Source organism: Periplaneta americana, chromosome 13, assembly GCF_040183065.1.
Source record: "Periplaneta americana isolate PAMFEO1 chromosome 13, P.americana_PAMFEO1_priV1, whole genome shotgun sequence".
NCBI lineage: Eukaryota > Metazoa > Arthropoda > Insecta > Blattodea > Blattidae > Periplaneta > Periplaneta americana.
Genome location: NC_091129.1, coordinates 54653349 through 54680683, shown reverse-complemented (window position 1 = coordinate 54680683; position 27335 = coordinate 54653349). Strand labels below are relative to the sequence as shown.

At 34.6% G+C, this 27335-nt stretch overlaps 1 protein-coding gene across 1 annotated transcript; it reads right to left on the bottom strand.

The window, feature by feature from the left end:
* Window positions 1-1769: 1769 nt before the first annotated feature.
* LOC138711929 (cytochrome P450 6j1-like) lies at window positions 1770-25720 on the bottom strand. Its single transcript, XM_069843230.1, has 6 exons — window positions 25048-25720; window positions 19039-19312; window positions 15202-15320; window positions 14542-14763; window positions 11675-11938; window positions 1770-5752 (listed from the first exon to the last, which is right to left on the bottom strand). Exons 1-6 carry the CDS (start codon window positions 25568-25570, stop codon window positions 5583-5585), a joined length of 1572 nt encoding a protein of 523 aa, XP_069699331.1. The 5' UTR covers window positions 25571-25720; the 3' UTR covers window positions 1770-5582.
* Window positions 25721-27335: the final 1615 nt, after the last annotated feature.

The following is a 27335-nucleotide window of genomic DNA, read 5'->3' as shown; positions in this document are numbered from 1 at the left end:
AATGAAATCTCCATCTTGGTTTCTGTTCAATGACGGCAAATTTGCAAAACAAAAATATCTATCTTCAACATTGTTGCTTTAAAATGTGTTCTGTGTTTACTATACTCCAGCAGGCCTTGATATACGTCTGTTTTTTTTCCCCAGTCTATGATGAGTCTGGAATCTTGTTGATTTTTTCACGGCTTCCTTAATGTTACTTGCATCACGAATGCAGTAACTTTAGTGGAGTTGTAGAGTTTACTTAATTTTTTCAAATATTTAAAAATAATAATTAACAGTGCAATTTAGGTGAAATTGCAGTGGTAAGTTTCCAATTTATAATTATTACTATATTGAACGTCTCTAAAAATAATATGTTAAAAGCCTAAAGCAGTAAAATCAATATGTCACTTAAGCGGTAAGAAGAGGGAAATTGTTATGTGTGTTAGGTTAGGAATACTGAATGTGGAATTTTATACTTTCCGCGGTTTGGTTTTTTGCGGAAACCAAGCAAATACGCACGATCTCGCACAATAATGTTTTACAACACTCCTTTTCAACATACATTATTGCCCTCGCTGTTGGTGAACAGCTGACACATGAAACAAATGACGATCGATCACGCGCTTAGCGTATTGAAATCGTATTGAATACGGTATCCGTTTTCATGGAACTCAATTCGAATTGAATAGGCCAACGATCCGATCTCACTTTTTAGGTGTATCGACTTTGAGACTCAGATCGAATTGAATCCCCGTTTTCATGAAGATTCCAATACGGTAAATGTATTCAGATCGATCTGAATACTCCATGAAAACGTAGTAATAGACATTTTTTTTCACACATTATACTGTTGTGATAAAAGGTGAAGAAATGAATAAATGACATTCCCATTTTCAAAAGGAAGAGAACTCTTCCTAACCATAACAAAATATGTTTCATTGCACCTTTTCTTAGGATATTTTAACTACTCGATAATAGTTCTACGTGTTAAATATTTTATTTCTCCTCCATGAAATTAATTACTATACTTATGAGGTAGGTGATAACACGAATAAAATATGAGGGACATAAAACGAAGACGAAAATAGCTGTTAGCAGTTAGTTTGAATGTTTTACTACGTTTCTGTTCATTCTTCATTAAATAATTATTTATTCTATTAAGCTTTTTCATCTCGGAAAAATAATTCTAAAATAATTTTTTTATTGAAATCTATTCAGAGAATTAAATTTTAAGTACACACGTTCTTAGAGTCGCCTAAAATTACATATTTTATGTTATTGATTTAGACGAAACTGTTATCAGACTTATGGCTGAAATGGGTGTATTGCGTGAAGAAAATTGCAAATATCATGAAGTTGGACTTTTAGCATCTACATTATACTAATAAAACACGTGTTCTATTTCTGCTTAGAATTATTCAAGACATAAGTGCTTTTAATTCGAAGTATTAAGCACATAGCCTATTGTAATTACAAAGCTGGAATTTAGTAGAAACTCTTGTGTGAAGTTTTGTTTTAATTTTTCTTGTGAAGTATGGTATTCACACTGCACTCTTGAATCGATATTGTTATTGTACCCTTCATATATATTCCTTAGACATGTAATACACACACATTATACAAAACAGTCTCCGATTTTCACAATTATTTGTTTGAGACAGCGGACTCAGTGCGCTTTGAACAAAATACATAATGTGAATATTGTACAAAAATAGAGTACATCACTTGTTTAAGAGGGCTTTTTAGTTGCTGATGACGTGTAAAGTAACTTATACAATTTTTTTTAATGTTATGTATCTTCGTGGCCAGACAAAACGACTGGAGAACTGTATACGTTGCAAATAACAAACACATTTGACATGAAAAATCGATAAATAACCAGATAATTAGAGGGGATCCTCAGATAAAATGTACATTTTATAACAACCTAAGCCAGGCGTGTCCATTTAGTGAGTTGTGAGTTGCGAGCATCGAGTACTGTAAGACGTAATGTTGCCTTCCTTCAACCCCTTCCACTACTCCCTTCATGACAGAGGAACTATGTCAGTGGCGCTTTTCCTTCGCAATGTTTGTATCGAAGTCGTGTTATTCCTTGTCGTTTGTGAAGAAAAGAAACTTCCATTCGCAATGGGAGAAGAAATTTTAGTTTTTGAGTTTCAAATAAATATTAAATGCCTCATTTTCTGCAAAGTTTTGTGTGGCTTTTCAAAACGAATATAAAACGCTATTATATACTACGTGACACTCCCAATATTCTGGTTTAAAGGCTGGACCTACGTTATTATTATTATTATTATTATTATTATTATTATTATTATTATTATTATTATTATAGTTCCTTTGCTTGTTCCATAGAATCTATGTATGCGTCACCTATAAGTGTGATGAATATTGTGAAATGAAAATATATGAAATGGAATATCTGGAGAAACAGGGAATCCGCTAAATGCAAGATCATGGACCCAAGAAGCCGATACCCCACAAGCGTAAGAAACCGAATCAGCGGCCGCGCAAGAAACCGCGAGACAACGAGCACTTGACTGACGTCCTGGAAACGTACGATGTCAAGTGAAGATCAGAAAAGTGAGAGTGGGATTATTTATTGTCACGTTGGTACAGGAGACTGATGCTGTTGACTGAATACGAAGACAGGTAGACAATGCGGAAGTACACAGTTTGTGCATTCTGTGCGACTGGAATGATGACGAAAGGGTGTATGTTGTATCGTGTATAATTGATGGAACTTTGTTTTAATATACTGTGTCAATAACGTTTTGTAGATGTTCTAAAAAAATACCGGATACGTATATTGGACAAGGACATTTTGTCACTATTACGTTGGCTGTATAAGATAGGACACCAGATTTTCAAGTTGTTTTTATTCGAGTCGATGTAGAAGATTAGGGAACAATAGTGATTAAACATAATTATTACTTATTATTACAAACAAGTTCTTCACAGTGATTGATTGAATTGATATAGATACGACGTAATTAAGAATTATTTAATACTGGTAACAATTCATTAGTATAGCAAATGCTATTACATAAGAAGCATTATAAATTAGCTCACTGAAGAGAGTAACATGCATTATATCCATTTTCAAACAAATTTTGATTGTGTTATTTAAAAAAAAATTACTGTAGGGAAATATTCCATGGAATAATTTTGTGTAAATAAGTATGTATGTATGTATGTGTGTGTGTATATATATATATATATATATATATATATATATATATATATATATATATATATATATATATATAAGCTGATAATTCGACGAATGAACAGCCATTAGTAACAGCTAAATAACGTAATCCACCACTGCCACATATTTGTATGAGCTACCTCTCAATCCTTAATCCTCTAACGTTGCGGGCTGCATTCAACAGTGATTCGATGCTATAGTCCCGTCGCTCTTATTTCCGGCATCCAATCACGTTGCAGGTCGGCTACATTTAAACGTGTGCGTCTTGTCATTCGCTATTGATGATGTAATGAATTTCCTAAGGCTCGATAAATACTTAATATAATCGCCCGCCATTTTGGCTCTTTCGTTGGCGTTCGCAGAAATCACACGAGGACGTTATTTGCCGCTCAATTATTTGCTCTATTACAGTGGGTTTGATTTATTATCATAGGAGCTACGACATGATAATGTTTAACGGTGAAGCAAATAGATTCCTCATCTGGTAGCTCGGCAATGAAAGAACAAAAATGGCGATAGACTTTATAGAACCTTCACTTCCTAAGACGTAAGCAAAGGGGAGGAGTCACACCGGAAATAACAGCGACACGACTATACCTATTGTTTTTCACACGCCTGACATAAGTAACTGAATAGGAATAATAGGTAATAAACAAATAAAATATAAGCTAAGTAAAACCGGTATGTGAATTATAAATGTATGTAATAAGACACAACTGGAGTGAAATAAAAGCAGAAATGAACTATGAGCTACAATCTATCGGATCGGCAAAGGATTATCCAATGTGATGCGATTTTATTTTGCTACGGATTGGTTTAGTCTGAGGATCTCTAAGTGTGAATTTGTATAAGTGATATCTAAATTTTGGCGAAATTCTGCTTCCTTTTCCAATTGGAAACGAAAGCAGATACAAGTTTTGGACTGTTGTATAGGTCCTACTCTATTTTTAAACAGCAATAAAGAAAATCCAATGCAAGAACCTCTTGAGCACATTACAATAGTCTTCTCCTTAATTTAAAACTAGAATACTTGTCATACATGGGTAAAGAATTAATTACCATCAATTTTAGTGCATATATAAAAATGTCCCACGAGAAATGTTCAGGACATTTCAATGTGTTATAGATTAGTATCAGTAATATATTCCACACACATACACACACACACACACACACACACACACGCTCACATACTAAACATTTTGAATTGTGATAAAGTAGCAATGTAATTCTAGCTTAAATTAAGCTACTCTGCTTTCTCTGTCACATCTTTATTATCGTCGTCGTCATTATCATCTTCATCGTCGTTGTCAACTAGGCCATCAGTCATCAGGACTTCTCCATGATGAAACAACTGACTTTTCCATCCCACTTAACAACATGACATGTTATACAATATACATAGCAATCCAGGTTAGTCCTGTCGATGGAGTGACATACTACGATCAGGACGAACCTGACTTTAATATTGACTCACTTCCTAACTGCTTCACTGGTGTCAGTATCCATAATTAATAGGAAGATATAACCCCTGCCTCTTATACATCTTATTGACATGTACACGGATACTTCCGCTCGTTACTTGTAGCTGACGAGATAATGATAATTGCTGATGGAGGGTGGTAAAAGCTATCCTGTACTTAGATCAGTGTTATGGTAGAGTGACATACTACGATCAGTAAGAACCTGACTTTAATATTGAGTCACTTCCTAACCATTTCAGTGGTGTCAGTATTCATAATTAATAGGAAATCTATCCCCTGCCTCTTATACATCTTAATGACATGTACACGGATACTTCCGTACGTTACTTGTAGCTGATGCGATAATGATAATTGCTGATGAAGGGTGGGAAAAGCTATCCTGTACTTATATCAGTGTTATGGACTCATTGTGCTATCGTAAGCCCAAATTTTGATGTAGGCAAGAAATTACTGTTTCATTTTATCATGAAGCCTACTCTTTCAGGGATTGATTTCTTTATGTTCCAAATATCTATAACATTGAACCCCATATTTACTTCCCTTTCTAGAAAAACCATGCTAGAGTTTTCATCACTCATTGTCCTCTGCAAGGTTTGAAGCCGAGAATCTGTCGCCAAGCTTGGTAACCAGTAGACTACACAGGGCGACTTAGTTGACCAGATAGACTGAATGCGAATAAAGTGAAAGAATAGGAATGAAGATTTGATTTTACCACCTAACATACTAATTTCGTCAGAAACACGTCACTAGCAAGTCAGAATCGTGCCGAATGAATGTGTCATGTATCTTTTTCGACAACTCTTTTCGCTTGGTGAAATACGAGTGGAAAACATGAATTAATTCATACATGAATACTCTACTACTACAGCACACTGTTAAAATGTCTGATATTGTTAACTATCCCTCTAAGTTGCAATCCTTTTGAACTTGAGAGGGATCCCCGCTACGGATGATATTACGAAGGCCTTTTGGTTGAGTACGAGTGGCACAGGTGTCTCTTTGCATGGGGTGACTTCATAGCGGCCGATGATGTGGATCAGCCCTGTTTTCGTCTGCATCAGACCGAACCTCTTACCTGAAATATTGAAAGAACAGATTATATAGCTTCCTAAATGAAATGTAAATTCACTGCTAAATACTGCAGAAGAGTGGTGAGGAAATTAAAAACAAAATTCGTTTATTTATTATTATTATTATTATTATTATTATTATTATTATTATTATTATTATTATTATTATTTTTGTCATCGTCAATATCTTCTATCTTCATTATTACAAACGTTTGATAATGATCCTTTAAGTCCATTCTGTCTTTGTTTTTGAAAATATTTAACTGATTTTACTCATTAGCATATAGCGGAACTGCGCCATGTTGTAACAGTATTCAAGGCCACGAACAGAATAAACACGAGAGAAGGGAAATAACGTAAGATCTCTATGAAAAGGAGAAAAATCTCCTCCTTACCTGCCGGAAATTGATTCCGTGTTTCCTAGACTTATAGCTAGAACTGCAGCGAATGATAGTTATTATTGAAGTTGTTTTGTCAAAACGTGTATGATTATTACCTTAAAATTCAAATAATTTTATGGTAAAAGTCTTTAAGCTTATAAGATAACTATGTTGAGAAGTAGACTTTTGGACCATATCCTAGAACATATTCAGCATTTCGGAACTACTGGGCGACACGGCGAACATGCGCGTCGCCGAATGGCCGAATCATACCGTGTGACGTCATTACGCCTTGACATACAACTCTCTGCTACCTAACGTTACAAACACTGGAGAAAGATAGCTAAATTTGATAGATTTGTGGCTTGATTTTGAAGAAATCGCTGCTTCACCTTCCGCTTTTCCATGCCACAATATTTTATAACATAAGTTGGCTGTGTAAAACGGTTTGTTGGTTAGAAAACGTAGGCTATTGGTTCACTTTAAACAGGAATATCCTTCTTCAGCGCTGCTTTCAGACTACTGACGGCAGCTTGAAAAGTTTAACGTGATTGTTGGTAGCGCTAGCTATTGCGACGAACTCCACATAATCGAGCAACAACAGCATCTCCAATCCGATACGCATGTTCGCTGTGTCGACCAGGGGCGTATTTTGCGGACTACCGGGGCTACCGGCGGTAGCCCAAGGAAATTGCAAAAGAAAAAGTTTATAATATAACATAATGTAATAATTTTGTATTACCGTATTAGTTTTACCACAGTAATTAAAATTAAGATAATCGTTAGATTTATATGCGCTCTCTGCTCTCGAAAAGAAACAAGTTGTCAAGGCGGCATCTCTGGAGAAACCGCTGCTACGAGGGGTAGCCTGTGACCGTTCCGCTAACGCTGTTCTGTCGCACAACTGCCCGTCCCCCTCTCCCTTCTGTTTCCATCGTGCAGTATAGGCCGGGTGAGTTGCCGCTCTCTTGATCGGTTTCTTCGCAGGCGCGAAGCAACAATACGCTTAGTACGCTAGCTCATCAATGTGATTGCGTTCTTGCAGTGCAGTATTTTAAATTTGTGATTTGTTCGAGTGTCTAAGAGTTATATTAATTGTTAATTATTGAGTTTTTAATTTCCCAATTAAGTGATATTGTGAAAAATATGGCAGAACAAGTTTCTGGAGAGGTTTGTGTTGAAAATGACTGTGTAATAGAAGGTTTATTAAAAGTGCCTTTTAACCGTCGTACATGCAACGAGAAAGTTGAAATTGTGAAAATGGAAAGACCAACTCCTGAGTTAAATTTGTCCATGGACGTAAAAGAAAAACAGCGTGAATACACACACCATTTCACTTCAACATCATATGGTAAGTGGAATTGGTTGTGTGGTAGTTCTAAACTGTCTAAACTATTTTGCTGGCCATGTTTGTTATTTAGCCGCGAAACTAATGTGTGGTCAAAAGAGGGGTTTTCTAATATGAACTCCCTTCGAACGGCAGTTCTAAAACACGACAAATCAAAAGCTCATATTTGTAGTAGCATGAACTTTGCAAACTTTGGGAAGACAAGAATTGATTTACAGCTAGATAAGCAAAAAGCTCTACACATCAATCAACACAATGCTCTTGTGAAAAAAAATCGGGAGATTTTACTGCGTCTTATTAACGCAGTCTGCTTTCTAGGAAAACAAGAATTGGCTTTTCGGGGTCATAATGAGAGTGTGGAATCAGACAATATAGGAAATTATATAGAATATTTAAGTTCCTTAAGTGAATTTGACCATTTACTGGCCAATCATCTTGAGAGTTCAACAGTATTTCGTGGTACTTCTCCTGCAATTCAGAATGACTTAATATTTGCTATAAGTGGGGTTATGATAAAGAACATAAAATCTGAAATAGAAGAAACACTTTTTGTGGCCATTGTTGTTGATGAAACAAGTGACTGCTCTAATCAGAGTCAATTGTCCACTGTTTTAAGATACGTCGATAGTACTGCCAATGTTCAAGAACGGTTTATAGGATTCACAAATGTCAGTTCGGACAAAATTGCTGCTGCTTTGTTTCAACATGTGGAAGGTGTTATAGCAGAATACAATGTCGACAATAAATTAATTGCACAGACATACGATGATGCTTCAGTTATGGCGGGAAATATTAATGGCTTAAAAACAAAAGTTCAAGAAAAGTATCGTCAAGACCTATTTGTCCATTGTTACAGCCATGTTCTCAATTTAGTTTTGCAACAAACTACTTCATCCATTCCAGAATGCCGCATTTTTTTCAAAACACTGTCGGGTTTAGCTGCATTTTTCTCATCATCTCCTAAAAGATCAGAAAAACTCAAGGAATTTATGAAACAGAAACTCCCAAAAGTAGCACCAACTAGATGGGATTTTACATCTCGGCTTGTAAATATAGTGAAGGAATACAGAGAACAACTGACTGCTTTTTTGAAAATTACCATTTGTAATGACTCTGAAGAGAACTGGGATGATGATGTAATTGTGCAGGCTCAAGGATATTTGTATTTTTTCACACAGTTTCAGAATATATTTCTTCTTGAAGTCTATGCTAGAGTGTTCGCACATACAGATGTGCTCTACAATATTCTTCAGACAAAAAGTCTAGACATAGCATACTGCTTGCAAGAGGTATCGAAGTTAAAAAATACTATATCCGAGTTCAGACGTAGTGGGTTTCCGTCCATATGGACTAATATGGAAAATGAAAATTCTTCAGCCAATACAATGGAACTACCATTAAAGCGAAGAAAAGGAGATGATGAATTGAAAAACAGGCAGCTGTACTACAGCATACTAGATCGTATGCACATGGAAATTACTGACAGATTTTCTGATTATGGAAAGCTTCAGTTCACACATCTTCTAAATTCTCAAACATTTTCTGCTTATAGAGAAAACTTTCCGAATGAGGCACTAAACAAATTATTTCAGTCCTATAACAGTCACTTTGATCAAGTGCGTTTGAAAAATGAATTAAATGTAATATATTCAGCAGAAATCTTTGATTTTTCGAACAAACCTATCCATGAAATATTATCTGCCATATATGAAAACCAGCTGAACCAAGTTATTCCTGAAGTCCTTAAATTGGCAACATTATTTGTGACAATACCAGCTACGTCAGTAACGGTAGAAAGAACATTTTCTGCGTTGAAGAGAATAAAATCCTACTGTAGATGAACTCATACACAAGAACGTTTATCCGGTTTGGCACTGATGTCCATTGAAAAGTCATTTCTACAGAAACTTCGCAAGTGGCCCAACTGTAATTTCAATGACGAAGTCATCAAAGTATTTTCGTCCCAATCAAGACATCTGGAATTCACATATAAATAGGTAAGGCATTTTATTATAGGGATTTTAAAATATAATTTGCGTAATAATAGGGTCAGTGATAGCCCAGACCCTTAAACCAATATACGCCACTGGTGTCAACCATTACGTACACGTTCAATTATCAGGGTAAACAGGTACGAACTGAAGGGTCACTTACTCTGTTGTATTGTATTGTATTGTTGGGCCTGTTACTCTTGACTACTCCGAACTACTGATTCAACAGAGTAGTGACTCTTCAGATCGTACCTATTTATCCTGCTGGTGGAACCTGGTATGTATGTAATTCCGAAATTTTAAAGATGTTAAGTCGCAGCACACGGTATTAATGTCAAATGAGGTGACTTCGGACACGGGGTGTGTTCGGACATCAGCTATATTTTTTAACTTTCTAGGTTCACAGCTGCGAGCTGCATAGAAATTATATACCGTGCTTTTTTGGTATATTGTTTGTTTATTTTTGTTTGTTTGCTTGTTTTTTTTTTCGTTAATAAGTTTTGCGCTGTTATATAGATTGTTGCGTGAAGTTGATGTGCTGTTAATAGGGATTACGTTGTGAGTAAGAAAAGTAGTGATTTTTGTAGAGTTTGAAGTTTCTGTTTTAAAGACAAAATAGTCTGGTATTTTAAATCGTAAATTAACTTATTTTGCGCGTGGAAGTGCTTTGAAGTGCGTATTTGAGTCTGCTACTCCTTTTGACGTAAGTTGTTACCCTGTTTGCATTTTCTTAAAAAAAACAGGAAAGAAAAGCACGTGGGGGTAAAATTGGACATGCTACATAAACGGCAGATTGGTGTATAGTCAAAAGGCAATTACGATGGAAAGAAACTTGGAAGGGTTATTCGGGTTATAAGCAGGAAAGTTATTAATGTTATGATGTAGGAAAGTATCGGAGTTGTATCTAATTTCCAGTTCAACTCTAGGAAATCGATAAATAGAAAACACCCAAAAAAATTTGGTGGACAGCCTGTTTTATCTGGAAAAGAAGAGGGCAACCTTGTACATGTAAACTTGAGCTGCACATTGGGGCTATCCGTTTATAGCGGTCTGTGGGATATCAGATACAGCTCACACGACAATTAATTGGAATAGCTGTGAAAGTTGGAACCAAGAACGTGGAGGTGAATTTCTTGCGATCGTATGAGAACAGTAGAAAGATATTTGTGATCTCCGAAACTCCCGATAAGGACACAATATCAAAAGATCAGTTCGGAAAAGTTCTTCCTGATCCAATACAGAATAAGGGGAAGTTTATTTTTAAAGATAGTGTCATCCAATGAATTTATGTTTCACTTTTCAGATGGCTAGTTTGTTTGATTTCTTTGTTTGTGTTCTTTTTCTTTTCTTTTCTTTTCATTTTTTAATTTTCTTTTAACAATTTTACGTTTCCGATTTCACCCTACAAGAAGAGAAAGTCACCCTAACATGTGAGATGATATTAAACAGTATTCATATGCTTCTATAAAATTATTTTATTGTTTATAATAAACTATTAACTATCTGATTTCACCTATTTTGATGGTATACCCAAAAGTATACTTCTGCTCTAATTTTATGATATTTAATCAAGAAATGTTTCTTCTAAGCTTAGAAATTGAATGTTGATAATTTTCTCTGCTTATTAATGCGACAATTTTAGCAAACATAATTAAAATTATAAGTGGTGATATCATTGCACTTAAGTTATATTTTTATGTTATTATATTAAACTTATCATAATTCCTCTTTGGTTCGTTCCGTTCTCACTGTCATAGGAATTATTAACCACATTGGAAATGTATTCGCAGCAGAACTTTAGCCTTGTGATTGCTATGAAGCAATGTTATCGCTCAAGAAAACAGGACAAACAGAAGAAGAAGAGTAACTTACAGTACAAGTGAGGAGGCGAGATCTGGCATGTGAGCTGTGCGAAAGGGGAAAGAATGAGCTGTCAGAAAGAGAGTTTGTTTCATGATGGTTAATATTATACGAACCTACCGGCACGGAAGTTCATCTCAGACTAAAACCTATTTTCCCCCTCATACCGATTAATGATATAGCCACGGCACATGATAAGATCACAGGACAGGTCTTTACTCCACTACTGTACTTCCCTACAGATATGCGTACACATCACTGCTGTATTTAAGGTTGAAGATTATACAAGTCTTGTCACAAAATATATCCATATCATGTAGTACATTAATAATTAAAAATATGACTTACCCATGCAGAATCGGGGTCCATCACCAAATGGTAAGTAAGAATAGTTCGGTATTGAACTTTTATTTTCTTCTGAGAATCTTTCCGGGTCGAATTTTTCGGGATCTTCAAAATATTCCGGATTGTAGTGCATTCCGAGAACCGGAATGTAGACGCCTGTTCCGGCTGGAATAGGCACAGTGCCCTTGCCTGAAGGATGTGGCAGCTCATAGTCCTTGAGACTCATGCGGTCCAAAAATGGAAGTATTGGGTATTTGCGTAGCGCTTCTAAAATACAAAAGCAGGTTGATTGATTTAGAATGCGAATCCTCGGACCTCACCTTATCTCACTATATCTTGCCCAAAAAAAAAAAAAAAAAAAATGTAAAAATAAAATTGTGAAAAAATTGTAAAATATTTGTACAAATTATAATTGTAATCTTGTAAAATTTTGACTTGTTTCACATCTTAAAGCTTCATTGCTAATGTAAGATCTATGGAATATAATAAATGAAATGAAAAAAATAAAAATAAAAAAAATGTGGTGCTCAGGATTTTGGAGTAGGCCTATAGATAGTGTCATACGTGTTCTTATTGTAGCGCCGTATCCAAATGACTAAATCTCAACTACTACGATAACACACATACACAACACCTCAATCACCCCACACAACACAAACACGCAGCATTTCCATACATGATACAGACTGATCAACATTCCTAAGAGCCAACAAGACTACAAGGAAAAAATACACAGTATGAAATAAAGCACAGGAAAATGGATATAACCCGTCATAAGTTAATAGACAACATCGTAAGAAAGACAAACATAAGAACAAAAGATATACATCACACTAACATACGAAAACAAGAACACGTTCAAGATTGCATCATCTTTTAAGAAACTTAAGTATAACATTACAAACAGAACACAAAACATACTACAAATTATCTTAACACACACACGACACACAAATACAACTTAATAGGTGTATACAAACAATCAAGCAATAGTTGTAACTATTTCTACATCGCACAGACTGGAAGATCACTTCAAACACGTTACAAGGAACGTATCACAGCCATAACCAAACTACACAACAATCCAACCTACGCAGAACACATCATAAACTCCAATCACAACTACAGCAACATAGACACTGACATGAAAATACTACACATCCAATTTCATGTTGTATGTTGTATTTTAACATTGTATTACTACACATCCAGCTAAAAACACCAGGAACTTGGCACTTTAGAACAATATGAAATTTACAAACATACAAAAACACATCCCCAGCACATACTGAACACTCAACTGAATTTAAAAACACATATCCTTTTCGACACAATCACGAACACACCCCATCACAACAGGAAACCAGAAGATAGCGCGGGACTTTCACTATGCTTTGGACAATGAAGAATATGACTGCGAAATTAGTCAGCCAGGTAAATTCCTCATGTTAATCAGTAAAAAAAAAAAAAAATATATATATATATATATATATATATATAATATCATTCTGGTGTAATGTACATTATTATCTTCGACAGATGTAACAAGCGTCACTAACTTTCCGAAAGTACGTAAGTATGAGATATTATTCTTACTGTAATGAGGTTCATTATTATTATTATTATTATTATTATTATTATTATTATTATTATTATTATTGTACGATTTTTAGACCATAATGAGTTTTTTCCCCTTCTCCAAGTTTTTGTTTTGTTTTTTCTTTCGTGATTTTAAACTAAATTATTGCATCCGTTACTTGACGTCGATTCTGATATATCGTCAAAATAAGTCAGAGAACTTAATTTCAAATCATTTAGATAAATGTTATCATGATTCTTGTCGTAACAATATTAAACTTACATTTCAATTGAAGATAAGATAAAATAAAATGTTAATTCAAAAGTACATAATTTTCTGCATGATTTTAACACTTTTAATAGGCACAATGAATCTACCCTGTACATAAATATCTTTGAATTCCGTTGATATGAAATCAGCTTGACATCGGACATCCATTTAAGTATAATAGTAATAATAATAATAATAATAATAATAATAATAATAATAATAATAATAATAATAAATAAATAAATAAATTTAGCCTGCTAGATCCCGTAAGGGCAAGGGCCTACTGATTGATAGGGCTTGGCTCAGTAGACTTCACTCACTAGGTGAGCTGGTCCTAAGGAGTGATATTTGAGTATAAGTCTATCCTTATTTGAGCGCGAGAGGCGAGGGAGGCGAGTTACTTCTTGTGACGCAATGAAATTCCGTTATGAGCAGGTACAAGCAATGTAAACAAGGTACACTCACTAGAATCAATAGTTAACGTACCGCCGAGCTAATTCTTCTACTGAGTCACAGGTCGAGATGTTTCTATTATATAAGTATAACTGATAATCTTTCTCCATGTCTCTGAACTCGCCACGATATGGACATAGAAAACGTAAATACAACACTTCTTCGTTCAGAGTAAATAAAAAAGTGAACGAATAAATTATAACAGCGTGCTATAATGAAAGCAAGCAAATCTCCATTCTCTGGTCTAGGCGGAAATAGAACTGACGACTGTGGCCATCATTCAGGGTTTTAAAACTAGCGTGTTCGTAATGTCGTAAAACACGCCGGGAAAATTATAATTTTTAAGAATTGCGTTATTTCATAGGTGTACTAAGCTGTAAGACTAAGAACAAAATGAGAGCAATTTTTGAAAGTCTGTTAGGATAACTTCAGAAAATAGCTGGTAGTGAGGGAATGCGAGGTTATGGAATAAATAAATTTCTGTCAGAAGTAGATTTAAATTGTATATAAAGAAGGAAAATTTCCTGCATGGCCCAAGAGCAACGTAGTCAGTGACTCCTTTACTCACCTGAGACAACCATATCGAGGTACTTCATCTCCTTCATGGCGTCATATGAGAGTTCATTGTTGTGCTTTCCCAGCACCTCAAGGATCTCTGTTCTGAGTCTCTGTTGCAGGTCTGGTTGCAGGGCTAACTCGTATAGTGTGAAACTCATGGTGGAAGACGAGGTTTCGAATCCCGCCATGAGAAAGCTGAAGGCCGGTGCTACGAAATCATCTCCTTCCACCTCTGAAATTACAACGTTGTCTTTTAGTGAAGACAATTTTCAGTTGGTGATATTAAAATAACTACAAAAGATCTACGATTTTTTTTATTACTGAAACTAAAGCCTTTAATCACTGATCTATAGATACTTTGTTATTAATTCAATGAAAACAGTGTAACAATTGAATAAGTTATTTCATGCACTATATTAATTTATTTTCGGAGTATCCTGTGGGACAAAATTCCGGCACATCCTGCGACGCCGATATAACCTCAGCAGTTGCGAGCGTCGTTAAATAAAACATAACATTTTTCGGAGTACTATATGAGGAATGCCATATCTGAAATGATCAGTTCAAGGATGCCCATCAGTAATGACCATCACTTTGTGGTTTGGTATAAGGACTGTAAGATTTCTTGTGAAATTATTTCTGGATTATTAAAGCAGTGACATATACTCACTGAAGACTGGCGTTTCACTCTTGCTGTCTCTGGAAGCATGACCATTTGCCTCGTTGCCCCGCTTTCTAAGTTCTATCATGCTGTCTAGGAAATCTCCACGAGTTATTCCGTTCTTCTCTCTGAGAAGAAAAGAATAAGTTCACTCTTTTAATTCTGTATCTTGTTTGCGCGCGAGTGACTGTGTATGTATGTATGTATGTATGTATGTATGTATGTATGTATGTATGTATGTATTTTTATTTTATTAGGTTATTTTACGACGCTTTATCGACATCTTCGGTTATTTAGCGTCTGAAGGAGATGAAGGTGATAATGCCGGTGAAATGAGTCCAGGATCCAGCACCGAAAGTTACCCAGCATTTGCTCATATTGGGTTGAGGGAAAACCCCGGAAAAACCTCAACCAGGTAACTTGCCCCGACCAGGAATCGAACCCAGGCCACCTGGTTTCACGGCCAGACGCGCTAGCCGTTACTCCACAGGTGTGGACAAGTAAGTATGTATGTATGTATGTATGTATGTATGTATGTATGTATGTATGTATGTATGTATGTATGTATGTATGTACAGAGTGAACCTTAATTAATGTCATTAATTTCGGGGGGGGGGGGTGGTTCTTTGAGATGTTTAAAACAAAAAGTTTACTACCATTTTGCTCTTTTTTGCTTCCTTTTCGAGATAAGAATTTCTTTATAAGAAACATTTAACAGCGTGTTTTGGGAAGCCACTTATTTAATTCTCAGTTTCCTCATTCAATTTAAGAGAACAGTGTATTGTTATTTAGTCAACTGTCCAAGACAGGTCCTAACCTCATAAATCAGCGGTGACCGAAACTCGAGCTGCAGTGATTACATGCGACAGACAGCCTATGGAGTAAGGTGACGGAGGAAAGGTAGTTGGCATGATAACTATAACAGTGGTGGTTCCTGTACTAACATCTTGATCAATCCCGCGGATAAAAATCTCAAGCTTTGCTGTATCAGTAACGTCACTGCTGTCATCAAGAGCCAGTGAATAATATACGATTTTTCTTGCTTCTTTTTTAACCTTCCTCTTCAATATACGCTAATCAGGAATTTTCCAAATTCTTCTCTCGATACTTGGTCGAGAAATTCGTAGTTTTCAAAATTAAAAACTTCTTATGGACAAGTTATTTGAGCTATTTTAATCATTACTCTTTTGAGAAATTCCGTTCTATTAAAAGGCTTTAGATTACGAGATATTTCAAACCCCATTAGGTAGCTAACTTCCTTACATTTATTTATCTCATCTTTGTCTTCCTGGCTATGATTTAAGACATGTCAATTCCTAGCGTTCAACAGTTCTTTGGCACATAATATTGAATCAGTTTTTCTACAATATTATTATTAAATGAATAACTAATAAATAGTTACCCTCATCTAAAGATTAAGATAATTAAAATTGAGATAAAACCTAATAATTTTATCCTTCTTGAGAGAAGATCTAAAAATATCAATATCCATGCACGTACAGAAGAATTATAGAAACACATACTTAGTGATCAGTAGTAATAATAATAATAATAATAATAATAATAATAATAATAATAATAATAATAATACATTATTCAGCGTGACAATTAATATTTCTATATATTCCTAATTGAACCGTTGAGCAAAGTCAGACAGAACAACAAAAAAGTACTCCTTCTCATTCTTTACGAAACCACCTCTTACTGCTTTGTAGAGATGGAGTTTGTAGATGTAATCACGACACCCGCTTTGGTCACCGCTGTCATAAATGATACCAAGAAGACACTACTTATGAGGCAACTAGGCTAAGAGATAAGCGGGCAGGGTGGCCAGTTCCTTTCCTCCAGCAGTGTATTATGATATAATAAATGATCAAAAGAGTTTTAGCTTCGTCCTTTAAATGTGCAGAAATTTGATCCGAACAAATGTAACTTTTCGTTCTAAAAAGGAATTTTAAAATATTACATTTATTCGGATGCAATTTCTACATATTTAAAGGACAAAGCTAAATTTTTTTCAATAATTTATTATCATAATACACTGCTCTCTTAAACTGGCTGAGCATTTTGGGAAAGAAATCAATGGCTTTCCCAAAACACGCTATGAAATATTTCATATAAAACAATTTTTATCTTCAAAAGGAAGAAAACTAGTAAAATTGTATTAAAATTTTTTGTTTGAAATATCTCATAGAATAACTACCTGAAATTAATTATATTACTTACGGTTTAATCTGTATATAGGCAAATATATTCTTTGGGAACTGCGGGAGTTTGTCCATTGAATTGCGTCATCGTCGGTGACCTCGAACAATGTTTATCTTGCAAACAAAGATATTCTGAATTTGTGAATGTCTACTGTTGATTTATTACTTTCAAGAGGACAAGAATAGCAAAGGATGTATGCTTTGTAAGCGAATGAGTGTTAAGAAGTCAGAATTAAGTATATTGTGTTATTTGTTTGCAGTTAATTATTTCATTAAGACAATTATTTCAATTTACGGTTATGAGAATCTGAAAAAATTACATTTTTCCTGTGGCGACTTAATGACATTGGTTAAAACATTTAACCATTCGGAAACTTAGGGAGATTAATATGCAGTTTCTCTGCTTTAAGTTGTGGCTTACAAATAATATATTTAACATTTTTTGTCAAATTTGATTTGGTTTTTCATATCTTAGCAAAATTTACTGTATGGATGCAATATGAAATATGACGAATTGTCACTTTTGTTTAAAAAAAAAAAAGTATTGTGTCACGTTTTCAGTTAAATATAATACAAAACGTTTTTGCAGTTTAAGAATTTTCAACTATGAAGTTAATAAATGTCACTTAAAACCGTTAACTCAGGTACTGCTATCCGAAGATCTAATCTTTCAAGGAAGAAAGCATGTTTTGTCGGGTGAGATACTTTAGAACAAATACGAAAAAAGGGCCTACTTCACTTGAGCAAAAATGAGCTTTCTTTTTATCAAGTGAGGTAGGTGTTTGTAGGCTGTTTGTAGGCAAGTAATGATTGTCGTAAGCTGTATTCCACCTGTTTAGATACGATACATCTAGTATTACACGCAATATTACTAGTTTAAAATTTGTTCATATAAGAGAGGATGTCGTATGACTATAAAGTTTCCGGACAACAGCGTTTGTAACTTGGCACTTCCCGGTATTCAGAGACCAGCAAGAAATACTGTATTATTATGGACTTCGTAAAAACCATTAACGATCGGGGTTTGCAGTGCATTATTTCTATTATATAATTTTAAATACAGATTTCAAAGAGATATACAAACGTGAATGGAAGAAAACCGCCGAAAATGGGGCAGAAACATTTATATTGTGCCACATGTTCAAAAAGAGAAAGGTAAGCACCTCTTTTGTACCAGTTACCATTTGCTCAAAGGACACACAAATTTGCTCATAAGATAGTGTTAATTTGCTCTAATGTAATGCCAATTTTCTCAAAACAATTTTACTGTTTCCTCAGAAGATTAGTAAGTGTAAAATAAATATACATTTTTATATTTAGGCGTACTTCTGAATGATATTTCAGGCTTTTAGTGTAATTGGTTCGTGATGAACTAGAAGTTTGCATTGGCGTTTTAAACTGTAATTTTTTCCATCCACATTTGGGCAATTAAACATAATGAAAATTACACAAAACCAACATTCCAGATCTCGAGCCTATCTGCCCGAATATGGAACTTGTAAGTTTTTCCAAAATCTTGAAAAAATTAAACTTTTTAATATCATACCAAAAATAAAAATACTCACAATAAAATTTTTCTTATTCACGTATTATAATTATAAAGAAATATCGCTCTTCTATCCTTGTTAAACTTGCTTACCTGTAATTAACAGTAGTCCAAACGGTGTCTCTCAGGAACTGGTTAACGCTGGGATCTACAACGCTCAATCTCAACAGCCTGAGTAGGCTGGGCACGAAGAAGGACACGCTGATTGCAAATGACCTCAGGGTTGAGAACTCAAACAGTTTGCGAAGCTGCACGATAAATTCTGCGTTAGGATTCTTGAACGAGTTGCTTTCGATTCCGAATGCACAAGATGCAATCACGTCTGTTGTGAATCGCGCCATCGTGTCTTTCACCTGTACATATTTGCCTGAAAACAAGCGAATAAAGGTGCGTTGAGTTGTGCATTTTAGGCACTGAATTAAATAGTCCCTTAGTATTTAAAGACTCGACATAAGAAAGGCTGCAAGTGCCAATGTCGTTGGAAATTAGTTTCTCCAAAAAAAAAAAAAAAAAAAAAAAAAAAAAAAAAGAGAAAATAATAATAATAATAATAAAATAAAATAAATAAAAATAAAGTCTTATCCCCCTGACTCAATCCACTAATAAAAATGATAAGTCCCATTGTAATTTTATTTAGGCCGTATCTTATCCCAGAGATGTACAGTAGTGGCAAAAAAAACCGGACCAACCCTTGTAGCTCATTTTAGAACCTTGTTCACTCCAGAGCACGATACATTGGTAACTAAGACTTTCGTGGTTCGAATCCTGCCTGGGAAGGAAATTTTTTTGTTCCCTTATTCAAATTTATTCCCAATAATTTTCGATTGCTGGTAAAATTCATATTCTGGGAATAATAAGTTAAATAAGTAGTAAAATATAGCTACAATCGAAAAGTATTGGGAATAAATTTGAATAAGGAACAAAAAAAAAAGTTTCGTTCCCAGGCAGTCTATCATGCTCTGGAGTGAACAAGGCTCTGAAATCAGCTACAAGGGTCGGTCCGGTTTTTTTTACACTACTTCACAAAACGTATGATATTACGTTACTAGTCGCAGAAGAAAGCTCTATTTTCTGCGGTTTGTCTCTTTGGCTTTTTTTATGTCGTTTTCATTTATTTAATTGACGAAGTGGAGACATTGTTATGCAAAATGAAAAAGGAACACTAAAAAAGTAAGAAGATGTACCCACAATTGCTTTGTTTATCACAGTTTATATACACAGCCTGATGGGGACATTAAGGATTGGCAAGATACGATATTGTCTGCGATATAATACGTTTAGTGCGTGAAGAAATTATATGCCCTCACCTTACGGAGTAGTAGGGGAGGATATTTTGAACAATAAATGTTGATATGCTTAGTGACTATTTTCAGAATTTGTTTCAGAGCCGGAATGACAATGTTTTGATATTATCTTGTTTCATTTAAAACATAGGCTAAAAAATAAATTGTAACTTCGTTTGGTGAACTCCATTACAGAAAAAATACATCGAAATGGACTAACAATTATTGTACTTTTCTTAATAGTTCACAGATTAGTTAAAATACATTTCTAAAATGTGACCAGCCTCATGGTCTAGTGGACAGAGCTTATGGCTACAGTTCATGAGATTCTGCGTTCAATTCCCGATTAGAACAGAGGAATTTTTCCTTAAAAGGAATTGTTCCTGCGTTCGTGTATAGTCTGGAAAGTTGGTTAAGTTTAATTAAATTTATGACCTTTCCTGGCACTACATATTCATAATCATCCTATCATAATATCATCGGGGCAGCATAACTCCGCCTTCTAGGCATTCCAACCTCAGATGTGGATTACAAATAAGCCTTTGCCAGGAGAGATGACCAGAAATGTCGAATGATAACCTGGTGGTATTGGAGGAAAAAAATATTTCTAAAATGTAAGTTTGATTTTGACTTTTAATTTTGTGTTATTTCTTCCACGGCCCCATACAAGTCGACGTTAAATACAGCGGAGATAGAAGAACAATGGATCCTAGAAGAAACGAATGTAATGGAGTTATATTTTTTCTTAATTTTATTGTGACAAGAATATACAAAAACAGAAAATACAAAAATTATCGGTTAAATATTACAGCATAAAACTGCAAGATCCCGAGACACTGGGGGTGCTATTCATAGACATTTCGCTATCCCGCGCTACGAGCGTGCTAAACTAGCCCCGACTATCGACTGTTTACTTGTACAGGATTCATATCATATCATACCGCTAACACTGGTTTATGAATACGAAAAACGTTAGTTCGCTGATCATCCACCGGAAGCCCGCGCTAAGAATGTCTATGAATACGGCCCTGGAAGACTAAGGAGGAGATTAAAAGATGGTTTCTGAACCAGAATGAGTCACCAGATCCACCTTCTAGATCAGTGATGTCAAAGCAAGCGCATTTTTTCTGAACTTGACGTCATACGCGGGCGTCAACCGCTAAGTATGGAAGGAGGAAGGATTATGTATATAAATACGCCGCCAGTTGGATTGAGAAGATAATGGTGTACAAACTTCAAACTGAACGTGAAATTTTATGTCGTTATTTTTATATGGCTTCTTTCTCTTTGATATTATCTATATTGTTTGTAAAAAAAATAATTTACACCAATTTCTTATTATTGCAGTTGTGTTTTAAACGTTAATAACATAATAAAGATTTAAGAAGGAAAATTCACATAAATTCCATAGTAGTTGAACTATGCTGTACTAAGTGAATGAATGAATGAATGAATGAATGAATGAATGAATGAATGAATGAATGAATGAATGAATGAATGAAACACGTCATTAATAAATAAAGTGATAGCCTATCTCAAGAAAAGAGGTTGAGTATGTGGTGGTAAGTTGGAATTGGTATAGATGAGATCTTTAGCCTTATGAAAGTAATAAATAAACCAATCAAAACAATATTACAGTACAAAGCAAAGTTTTCTAGGTATATGTTTTAACTGTAACTAGTAGTATATAACAAATCTCTTATCGCATTATGCTTTTAAGGTGATGCGCAGCTCCCTATCATCAGAATATTAAATTATTTTCTCGAAATCTGCTGAAGCTATAGAGCTGACTTTTCTTACAACACATCGACACATATCTTTTGTTTATGATGTAACAATAGTTGCTTTCTTAATTGATTTCCATACAAACATTTTTCATGCGAATATTTCCAAAATTTGTAATGCGCTATCTTCAGTAATACGTATTTACGATATATTAGATTTACGAAAATATTGTTTCAGTACCTGTAAGGCTACTAAAAATAATCTGATAATTTCACCTTTCTGTAAAAGAAGTAGAGAAAATATTTCTTTGGAATAAAAAAGCAAACTTGTGAAAAATAAGCATTAAAATTAAAACTTACGTTCTTATAATGCAATTCAACTTCTCAGACAAATATAAAAATTAACATGGATACAGTTTTAATAAGTTCTCTTCCCTTTATCTATTGAATCAGTGCTGGCCATCCCTGTATATAGCTCGACTAAGCAGCATAAACTACCTTTTCGTCCGTCTCTTTCCTTTCCGCTGTAAAGCGCTCAGGCTCTCCTGAGCTCTAAAGCGCGAGCTTGCGCCTATGGAAATCAGTTGACACGACTGCTCTAGATGATGATGATGAAAATAAACTTGCAGAATATCAACTTGTTTTGACAAATTTAAAAGAACGTTAAATAAAAAGACACGGAGTGAAACTCAAGTGCTGCCTTTATATAGATGTGAGTGTTTAGTTGTAAACAAAGATATAAAAGTTGAATGAATATAGACAGCGGAAATGATGTTTCTAAGAAGCGTGTACGGCTGCTCAAGTGGTAAAATTAGAAGCTATTTACGAGACCAGCTACATACATTCAGTATTAATGACAAACTTGCAGTATACAGTAGAGAGAAAAAGAATCTGGTACCAATATTTTATTAGGAAAGATGCCTGCTGTTACTTAGCAAAGTCAATAGGAAGAATGATCCAGAAAGACCTAGAAGTTAGGACTATGAGACTTTACCAGAACAGCCAAAGGGTTTACACCTTGAAGAAGAAAAAGAGAAAGGTGATTCATGCTCATTTCATCAATGTAATGACGTAGTCGACTGCGATTACAAGAGAGATTAGGTATAATACTTAATTAGAATTATAGAGGATTCCACTTTAAGAAAATAGCATTGAACATATGGAGGCTGTTCCAGCAACTATTTATAAGTATTTTTCTTGAGAACTGGGAATTAATTAATTTCGTTTAATTCATAGAACATAATTTCATTGAGAACTAGATCGATTTCGTGTGCTAAAATTGTATTACATCTCTAAAATTACTATATATTTAATTTACGAATAACGGGATAACGGCTAAATTGAAAGAATAGTCTTCCGCTCTCTTGCCAAAGATCTCCTCTGAAAAAAAAAATAAAAAACTAGTAGGGATGGTACAGTTAAGGCTAAGATTTCACACTGTTAAAACACGCTTATTTGAAAATGTGCACAAAATTTAACGTCAGAAAATCAACAAAGGCATTAGGTATGTATCTTAGGTTCTTGTTTGATTATAGTGTGAAGTTAATAATGGAAAAAGTGTGCTGTACATAATCCTAAATTTGTATTATAAGCGCTTCTTAACATGTAATAACTGTAAAAGTGTGCTGCACATAATCTTAATTCTGTATTATAACCACTTGTTAAACCAATAAAATAACAGTTTTATTATTATTATTATTATTATTATTATTATTATTATTATTATTATTATTATTATTATTGGTAGTGGTGGTGGTGGTGGTGGTGGTGGTGGTGGTGGTAGTAGTAGTAGTAGTAGTAGTAGTAGTAGTAGTAGTAGTAGTAGTAGTAGTAGTAGTAGTAGTAGTTGCAGTAACTTTTTAAGTCCCTAAAACTGTATTTTAATGCGTAATTTCGATCATTATGGAGCCTAGTTGAGGTTCTGAAAGTTGGTTAATGGCCTAAATATCCGTAGTCTGGTTATAATGTATATCAAATATAATGTATGTTATTGCAGACATCATTGTGGCATTAATAGGTTTTTGTCATTTCAACGGACTCAACGTACCTATGTTGTGCGACAAATTTGCTTGAGAACTGTACTTATTAGGAAGAGAGTGAGATAGAGATACTATACCTCACTCGTTCTACTAACGGAGGTATCTTGCGGCAACAGCGTACTGGCCAAGACCCGTACGACCAATGCTTTTTTATTAAGGCGGAATACTCTATAGTTTCACTTTTTATACCAGACAAAAAATTGCATTATTATATTACTGATGAGTTGATGATTGATGAAGTAAAACGTTAATATTGATGAAGTTAAAACAGCAGAATATAAAGTAGATAAGTTTCAAATATCAATAATAGGTACAATCTTAAACATAAAAATAACTCATCTCCTGTAGCGTAAATTTGTCTTAAGACCACCTTCGGGTGGCGCCTGGTTCACACGACTAGGGAAAGGATAGTGAAAGAACATTATAGTTTCAATATTTCCGTCTCTGACTTATTTATTGTAATGTCAACCAAAAATTATTTTTTGTTTTGTTTAATAGATTAAAAAAAAATTAATGTTTGTATAATTGGTCACATTTCCGTATTATATAATATTGATTTTTGTACACTATGCACAGATATCTACACAATTGTCTGAAGATGCCCACACAGGGCGAAAACGTTCGCAATATGATTTAAATGTGTTAAAAAAATAATTTTTGGTCGAAATTACAATAAATATGTCAGAGATGGAAATATTGACACCATATTGTTCTTTCATTATCATATGACTTCTTGAAAAACCTACAAAAATGAATTCAAAATTCAAATTTTTAGGGAAAGGATGTTTATTTTTCATCTAACTTATTGTTTGAATATATCTTTGTTATAGATTATGTATAATACTTAATCTATAAACTGACATAAAAAGAAAAAAAATAAGAAAAAAAAAAACAAACAAACAAAGGAAAAACAGAACGGAGTCGTGCATAAGAAATTCGTTCACGCGTAAATCTAAACTTTCACGAAATCAACCGAAATCTCCCGAAGGGGGCTTGGCGTATGGCAGCCGGTCATTTTTTTCTAAGATGATACATATTGTCATTATGATAACTCACCTTCAGCCACTTCTGCGTCTACGTATTTGACGAGTTCTTTTCCGCAGTTATCCACAAGGTAGAACATTTTTCTCATCTTCCCCGCAGTGAAAGTCGGTGACAAATTAACCCTCATATGCCTCCACCTTTCTCCTCTCAAAGTCAATAATCTTCTTGCTGCCAGAGGATCCAGTTCCTCATCCAGATCCAGTATATGGTTCATGAATGTCTCTGCATCCTTCACCAGGATATTCTTCACTAGGTCCAAGTCACGTAGTACTACTGCCGGTTCTGTCATCGAAAATATCCCCACGTACGGCTCGCCCTTATAATCATCATATATATCTTTCAGGTAAGAGCCAATACTGACCTTCTGAAGTGTTACGCTCTTCAGACTGCCGAAGAACGGAAGCGGTTTCACGTAAGTAACGCCGTGGTCTTTCCAGAAATTGAACTTTCTTGTAACATAGTAATAGAGTGCTATGCAGAAGACGCTCAGCAAAAAAATGGAACTTAGAAATATAGATTCAATGACGAATGCCATTGTTGCCTTCGATCTTGTCTGAAATACCTCAACTTCTCGTTGATGATGGAGCTTACAATGTGAGCTTGCAATGTAACATCGATCTTGTTACTTTATGATTACAGGACTTTCGAAATACACTTACTTATTTATGCTGTGAGGCTAAAGATGAACAGAGTACGTGGTATTTTTTTTACCGAGAATCACTGACACGCGAGTGACCCACTCTTTTAAGAAAACAGATAATATATTCTGACTTAATAATTACGTACATTAAATTGAGCCCTATGCGTGACGTTTTTATTCACTGACCTTTATTCGGTTCATAGTGTTATGATTAGAGCCCGGATGTTTGGCAAAATGCCTTTTTTACTGTGTGGAAGTAAACCTTTATTTGCATAGATATGATCTGGAGTAAATCAAAGTGATAGGGCCAATTTTTATTTTGCATTTTTAAGGTGTTTCTTTCATTTTAAAGCAATATTTCTTGTTTATTTGCAATTTTCTAATCAATTGTGATGTAATGTGTATGAAATTTAAATTTTTGAAACAATGACTAACTTTACTAACGGTAGTAAATAGAAGTAATTTATTTCGGTGCTTAATCTGCTAATAATTGTGCTTTAATACTATTGGTGTAATATGAATAATGATCGACAATCCATAGTTACAAATATAATATGTCATGTCTTCACGACACCAACAATCAACTTTATAATTTTAAATATTAACCTCGTTCTCATAGAAGTTGTAACGTAGCATTTTCAACTGTTTGCTTTTATATTTTCAAATTTTACTGTTACAATTTTGTGCTACACGTGTTTATTATTGTAGGAGAAAGACATTTGAGTGAGGAATAGTCAGTTATTGTCACATGACAGAAGTTATAAGATCGGTTAGCTAGAATGTCTAAATTCAGTAAACCACTGCAAAGTAAACTTTATGCTTACGTTAGTGAACTTGGTGCCCATGTGTTTTCAACCGATGGAACATGTTTTGTTATGTAAGGTTTGTGAAAAGGCACTTAATCACGAAAAAAGTGTTTTATAAGTCAACATGTGTTGCCTACGAAGTAAATATGTGTGTTACGTTGATATAATTTAAACTTTGTGTTAAAATATATTAAGTCTTTTTAAAAATTATAATGCTTTTTGAAAGATTATTGTGCTTTTTTTTACGTTTTAATGCCTTCTTTGCCTGTCTATTTTAACTATTATAAATGCCTAAACATCCGGGATCTAGTTATGATGAAACTTTGTATCTTCGAACTTGGCATAATTATCGCGAATTTTCTGATCGGTACAAATATTTTATTTTATTGCAACAAGTTGATTATTTCAATGCACACATTTGCAGGATTGATGATTTGTATAGATACATTCATAATGTATATTATAATATGGGAACTTTACCGTCTTAAAAAGTTACAGGTAGGTACCAGCCTCGTCATACGAGTAGAAGCAAGCCGGCTGTGATTTTAGCCAATTCTCTACGGTCGTCTGCAGCTCATTGTCTGTGCCAAAATGTTGTCCTCCTAGACACCGTTTCATACGAGGAAAGAGATGAAAATTAGAGGGAGCAAGTCCGGGCTGTATGATAGATGATCAAACACTTCCCATCGAAACCGTTGCAGGAGCCTCTTTGTTGCAGCTGCAGTGTGCGGCCGAGCATTATCATGAAGAAGGACAATGCCTGATGACAACATTCCTCGTCGCTTGTTCTGAATTGCCCTTCGTAGACATTGAAGAGTCACGCTGTATGAGGCTGCAGTGATGGTCGTGCCACG